This window comes from Doryrhamphus excisus, chromosome 15 (genome assembly GCF_030265055.1).
Source record: "Doryrhamphus excisus isolate RoL2022-K1 chromosome 15, RoL_Dexc_1.0, whole genome shotgun sequence".
Lineage (NCBI taxonomy): Eukaryota > Metazoa > Chordata > Actinopteri > Syngnathiformes > Syngnathidae > Doryrhamphus > Doryrhamphus excisus.
Window position 1 is genome coordinate 919,457 of NC_080480.1, and position 6,403 is coordinate 925,859.

Below are 6,403 nucleotides of genomic sequence, written 5' to 3' on the forward strand. Positions count from 1 at the left end.
TTATTTTCTCCTCAGTAATTGTTTTTGTACATTTTCTTAAATAAAACATTTTTTATGTAATACAGCAGACTGTCATTCATATTCATACCAAATCACATTTGTGTTTTTGCCTTATATAAATTATAATCATGCAAGAATAGAATTGAATTGAATCCGTGAAAAGTAACACTAAATGTGTGTTAAATTACATTTTGTCACCTTGAGTGGCAATATGTAGCTGATTGGCTTCATAAAATGCAAATAGACGCCGCCGAAGAAGAAAAGGAAGCCGAAGAAGAACACTTCCGTGTCTCTTACCGGAAATGATTGGTTGGCATTGGCAACCCTTTAGCTAAATCTAGCGTCGTGTACGGCATAAAGAAATCAAAAGGAAATATTTAAAATAAAAGGTTTGTAGTCTGTTTCTACTTCATTTCATACATCCGCACCTTTAATCGCTATTTACGTGGCGTTGCAGTAATATTACGTTGAGTTCTTGTTGATAAACAATTAGCCTTTCTATGCTAACGTTACGTCTACACAATTAACAGCTAGCTAGCGGCTAATGTTAGCTGAATTTATTGTGTCAGCAAATCTCTAGTAAAGTGACGACTGCCTGTGTTTGGCGCCCATGTTATTTTTGCAAATATTTAGCAAGTGAAAGATGAGAAGATGTGTAGTTTTGGCAGCTCTGCGAGTCAAACCAACTTAACGGAGGCGAAGCGAGTCCGGACGTAAACAAAGCGCCTGTGTCAGCGAACATAATGTTTTCTTGGTTTTGCTGACGAATGGCGTGCCTTTGCTGCGGGGCTCGGATCAGCAACTCTTGACTCTCTAATGTTGTATTCAGTCGTCATCGATTCAACGATATTGCAGTTTCTGTCGTGCGACGCCCATCTGTTTGTCCCACAAACGCACTTGGTTGCCTACAGATTTTCTGAATTTTGATCAAACTGCCGCTGTTCTTTATTGCTAGACTTCAACCGAGGACTTTGAAAGTGTTGTATTAATCCAAGGCACTCACCAAAGAGGAGTGAGAAGAGAGCAAGACCACGAAACAGAATGACAAGGTCTGAAAAGTTGTTCATAGTTCATGGCATAAATGTTATGTAACAACATTCGTGTGCCTCAGGCTAGTCCTTGTATGCTACTGATGTGGTTGTTTGCACATTTCTCAAGCTCATCTGCTCCCAGGATGGTGAATAGTTACAAACGGACTTCCAGCCCCAGATCACCCACCAACTGGGGGGAGCTCTTCACCCCAGCCCATGAGGAAAACGTGCGCTTTATCCATGATAGTAAGTATTTTATCACAGTATGCATTTTCTTGATTTGTATAATCAGCATTGTACATGGCTCAGAATAAAGAAGTGCCTTCCACCTACCAGATGTTTAGATGGTAAATATTGCAACATAGTAAATGCTTACTCATATTGCTGTGGAGAAGAGTTTCAGTCACAACTAAGAGTACTGTAAAATGAAAATACATTTCCCAGGATGGAATCGAAAGCTTAAATTGACCAAGATACTTGTTTTCTTGTTTTACAGCCTGGCAGTGTGTGCTCAGAGACATCAGATCAACACAAAACAGTGAACGAAATGACCGTGGACCACAGGAATATGTGGAGAAGAATCCAAATCCCAACCTACATTGTATGTTTAACTTGAATCAAATGATCTTTATTGGTTTGAAATGCAACACTGACTCTTTTTTTTCTTTTCTGATCTTCCAGCTTTCACACCGGTGGACCTGACCGACCTCAAGAAGCGCAACACACAGGACTCCAAGAAGTCCTAGTCCTCCTTGAGAAGGTGTTAAGCACTTTTTATCCACCCACCCTTGAGAACATTTCCTCTGACATCCAAAGTCAGCCCTGTTTTGCCAGTATGAGGCAGAATGCCAAGCGATTTCCTGTGAACGTTGAACCACAGCAAGCCCGTCTGTCTTTACACTCTACAGCTGATGAGGAGGATAGGCTGGATTTCCATAAATTTAAATTAACTCTCACTGTCTGGGTTCATTTCCAAGGCCACGCAATCTTCATATTATGTATGAACGGGACGGATAAACTTCCATCAGTTGTTGCTGGCACCTGATGCTGATTTGCAAACTGTTGACACGCTCCACGGGACGTGGAAGACTCCAGTCTTGACTAGTAATACGACGGCTACTTTGACCTTGGAGAAAAACGAGAAAGGGCTGACTTTCTTTTCTGTTGTTTGTTTTGTAGAAAGATAGTGAGCTAGCTTGTAGAAGTAAGGAAATTGTCCCATAAAATGCAGACTCCATGACCGTATTCTGAAAGCCAAATGCAATGCCAGGATTTTGAAACAAATTTGTGTGTTCCGACTAAACCAATACGAAGAATCTTCTCAAAGTACCCTCCCGACCCCCCCAGATTAACACCTCTTCCCAAAGCCTTGAAACAAAATGCTGAATAAAAGACTTTTACACAACTCTGTGTATTGATCCACCATGCATTGACCTGTTTGATAGCCCTCCAGGTCAGAATGCAACCATTTGAATTGATTTTGTTTTAACATGAAATTGCACTTCTTTTTGAAATGGTGAGTGGATGCTGTAACTAAAATGAAGACTGTTTTATACCATCTGCTAGTTATGGCACCACCCTGGCAGTCACTGATCCAAATTTTAGCAAGCATAGTTAACTTTGGAGGATGGCATTTGCCTTTACAAAACAAACCCCCGTCGTGTTCTGTTCTCCGTTACAAAGCGTATTAGTGTTAACATTTCAATGTTTCCCCCAGTTTTCCGAGAATATTCCGCTGCGGGCCATTACTACTATGCTCTTTGGACACTCCTGTATTAATGGCGTCGAAGGCATATCATTTGACAAGTTGTCTATCCAGCAACAACTTAGCCGATATGTTATCTCTATGAATATGAGGAGAGAAGGTAAATACTGGAGAGGCTGATCCCGGTGTTGTATTGGATCAGGGTACTGCGTGTGTGACGTAATGACGTATGTTGCGTGATGACGTAACGTCGGCGAACCTCCTTAAGTCCTTTGTGTTTAAGCGAGAACCAGTTGGCTGCAGTTGTGTGAGGGTAGAACAGCAAGACCAGCGGGTATAGGCCGTGCTTTTTTAAAGAACTTATTTTGTCAGCAGTTTAATTTTTGGGACAGCATTATGACCGACAAAATGGATATGTCTTTAGACGACATTATCAAACAGAATAGGCAGCAGAGAGGTGGCGGCAGGGGTGGAAGAGGCCGAGGCCGCGGAGGCCTTGGCGGCGGCCGAGGAGGAGGCGCTGGGCGCCTTGGCGTAAGCGGCGGAGGATTTGGAGGCCGAGGCGGAGGATCCGGCCCCATGAGAAGCCGTCAAAACCTGAACCGCGCTCGAGGCAGACCGACGCCATACAGCAGGGTATGAGAATGGGCAGAAAAGGGAAACATCTTCGGCAACTTCAGAATGCCTGGGTATGCTCCAGGCGGCTTGCTAGCTCAACGCCTAGCCAGCTTGCTAATCAACGAGTTGAATGATTGCTTACCGCCACACTGCTCTCGGTGGAGAGCTGTTAACACGAGCGGTTGAGCATTAATGGAAAGTGTTTGCATAATATGTCTGTCCCTCCCTGAAGCAACTTTAAGTTACATTTTTTGCAAGAAGACGGCCCATTTTTAAGAGCAAATGTGCTAGCCATTTGGCCTGTTAGCTAAAGTTGGATCGTGGAAGGTTCTGTCGTCGCCATTTTGAATCAACGACGACCGATTCAGTTTTTCGCCCACTGCCAATATCTGTGCTTTTGAGCCAAAGTTTCTTTATGGCGGCGAGTGGAAACTTCCAACACATCAAGAGAGCATCCAGTTATGATTTTTGTCGTCGCAAAAGGAGCAGCGTTTTGTGAGTGACCAGGATGTCCTTTGTCCGGGAGTGGCTGGCGGGCTCCACTCCAAGGCCCCTTTTCGTCTTTTGGCTTTCCAACCGGTGTGGTGGATGGATCCGAGGACTTCAACCCCCCATCGTAGTGTCCCGATAAAAGCTAATCCCCACCCATCGTTTTGTGTGTGTTACTAAACATTGCAGACGAAGCCCCAGTCAAAATGGCGTGTTCTCAAAATGGACGCTCGGCTAAATCGACGCTCTCGTAGACGCCATAGTTGCTCTGGTTGTTTTCTGATCCATCCACATGCATCATGGACATGTCCCCATCCGATAAAAGCTGCCCCCGGCTTTTAAAGAACTTTTGATCGGGCCTGGAAGCATTGGTCATCGCAGGAGGCAGCTGCTTCAGGAGGAGACTACCCAGAAGACTCATTTCTGTAGAGCATCTGGTGGAGGAAAGAATGGGCCGCTTAAGTGTAGCATAGAAATGATGTGTGGCTTTGGGAAGATGTGTATTAAACGCACTTTACCTCAAATAGCTAATGCATGTGCTAAAAGTAATACAGCCCACATGTGTATTGTGTACATCCTCCTGAGTGCACTGACATGCCTGTAGTGATGGGGTGGGCACGGGGATAATGGCAGGACCCTCTCGGGGGAGCTGAGCACCCTGGCCCTGTTGGAAGTGGAGCCTCTGCTTGCCCCAACACCCAGCGTGTGGACTCAGTGATTGACAGAGACAAGCGGGATTCCTGAAGTCAGCAGGTGCGTTCTCTCATCTGTTGCAGCCCAAACAGCTCCCAGATAAGTGGCAACACGACATGTTTGACAACGGCTTCAGCGGGTTCAACGGCACAGCTGGCAGCGGCGGAGCTGGCGTGGAAACCGGAGGGAAGCTCCTTGTCTCCAACCTTGATTTTGGGGTCTCGGATGCCGATATTCAGGTACACCTGCGTTGAGTTTGTTTTTGTGTCAAAGAAAGTAGTCTGGAGGACAGCTGCTGAGGTTGCTTTTCTCCAGGAACTTTTTGCCGAGTTTGGAACGTTGAAAAAGGCAGCGGTCCATTATGATCGTTCGGGAAGAAGCCTAGGAACGGCAGATGTCCACTTTGAAAGAAGGGCAGATGCGCTCAAGGCCATGAAACAGTACAATGGCATCCCGCTGGATGGTAAGGGCTTTCCGCTTTCTCTACACACTTTGTTTCCCTGCGCTGTCATAGTAAATCCTTTTTTATCCCCCAGGGAGGCCCATGAACATACAGCTAGTCACATCACAGATTGATACACAGAGGCGGCCAATGCAGGGGTGAGGTTTTGTTTGTTTTTCGGGGATTTTTTTTGTCAAGAAGCTCTGCAGTGTATTAAATTTTTTTTCTTCCCCAGCATGAACAGAGGCGGCGGAATGAACAGAACCCGCGGCGGCAACTTTGGCGGCATGCAAAGGGGGCGTGCTGGAGGACGGGGCGCCGGCGGATTCAGGGGACGGGGTCGAGGTGGCCGAGGCGCTGGCAGCAAACAGCAGCTCTCCGCAGAAGAACTCGACGCTCAGTTAGACGCCTACAATGCAAGAGTGAGTCCGGCTGTTGGTGCGGCGCATGACGGAACCATTCCAACGTCTGCAGCTGTCTTAACATTTACTCTGCTTCTTTGTTCTCAGATGGACACGAGCTAAGAAGTCTTGCTGTTGTCCCGTTGGCCGTCCTTCCCCGTCTGCACAGAAGGATGTCTGTTACAATAGTGCAGATTGTTTTACATACACATGGTTGTCCTGATGTGATTGATCATTGCTCCAGCCTCTTTTAACTGCTCTGAAGTGTTTTATACATTTTTTTTTCTCCTTTTCTGATGAAAATGGTTTTGTCTGTAGGTTGAAAGTTGAAATTTCCAAGTCCATTCCTCAAAACTTGTAGTAAATGACACTTGTAATAAAACCTGCAGTGTATATTAACCATATTCCACTCATTTTGTCTTATTCTTCACATATATCTGTAGTTATGACTTGCATATACTGTGTAATCAAGTTGAATACATATTTAAGTCTTCATTGCACTTTATATAAAGTGTTAAATGACAGGTGAACAAGAGTATTAGCTTTAATATAGTTAGGTTTGTAAAAATGCCGCACATGATCCCTCAGTAAGAATACTAGTATTCAATGACCAAGGTGTGTATTTGTGCTGTTATGCCACTAGATGTCGCCGCACACAATCGTGCGCGGAAGTGGAATCCGTCATGTAATTGCGCTATGTAATACTTGTGTCGTTAAGCTAAAAACAGCTATACACTCTTAAGTTCCATGTAGTACTGTTGACTTTAGACTATTGATAACGACGGAAAGGTTGTGCAAAATTGGGCGTGTCACAAACATGAATCCAAATTATCTTGAATTTGCTTTCCATTGTTCTCTGAACAATACAATGGTCATGGGTCAGCCCATGACTATCGAAATATAATATATATATAATATAAGACTTACGTCATTTTTATGTTCTACCTGCGACTAATAAAACGAACCATATGAAAAAATGAAATATAAAGATTAGTCAGCGTGATATTTCGGCGTGAAGCGTGGC

General features: G+C 44.5%; 2 protein-coding genes across 3 annotated transcripts; both read left to right on the forward strand.

Moving 5' to 3' along the window:
* Positions 1-333: 333 nt before the first annotated feature.
* On the forward strand, positions 334-2,436 carry mcrip1 (MAPK regulated corepressor interacting protein 1). 2 transcript variants are annotated; one of them, XM_058050117.1, is made up of 5 exons: positions 334-389; positions 956-1,049; positions 1,159-1,277; positions 1,528-1,632; positions 1,713-2,436. In XM_058050117.1, exons 2-5 carry the CDS (start codon positions 1,042-1,044, stop codon positions 1,775-1,777), a joined length of 297 nt encoding a protein of 98 aa, XP_057906100.1. In that variant the 5' UTR covers positions 334-389; positions 956-1,041; the 3' UTR covers positions 1,778-2,436. The 2 variants fall into 2 exon arrangements, with proteins under 2 accessions (XP_057906100.1, XP_057906103.1); XM_058050120.1 differs by having other exon boundaries at positions 335-389; positions 1,174-1,277.
* A 551-nt stretch (positions 2,437-2,987) lies between these two features.
* On the forward strand, positions 2,988-5,783 carry alyref (Aly/REF export factor). The gene is made up of 6 exons (XM_058050094.1): positions 2,988-3,372; positions 4,620-4,775; positions 4,852-4,999; positions 5,073-5,136; positions 5,214-5,400; positions 5,488-5,783. The coding sequence occupies exons 1-6, from the start codon at positions 3,133-3,135 to the stop codon at positions 5,500-5,502; spliced, it is 810 nt and encodes a 269-aa protein (XP_057906077.1). The 5' UTR covers positions 2,988-3,132; the 3' UTR covers positions 5,503-5,783.
* Positions 5,784-6,403: the final 620 nt, after the last annotated feature.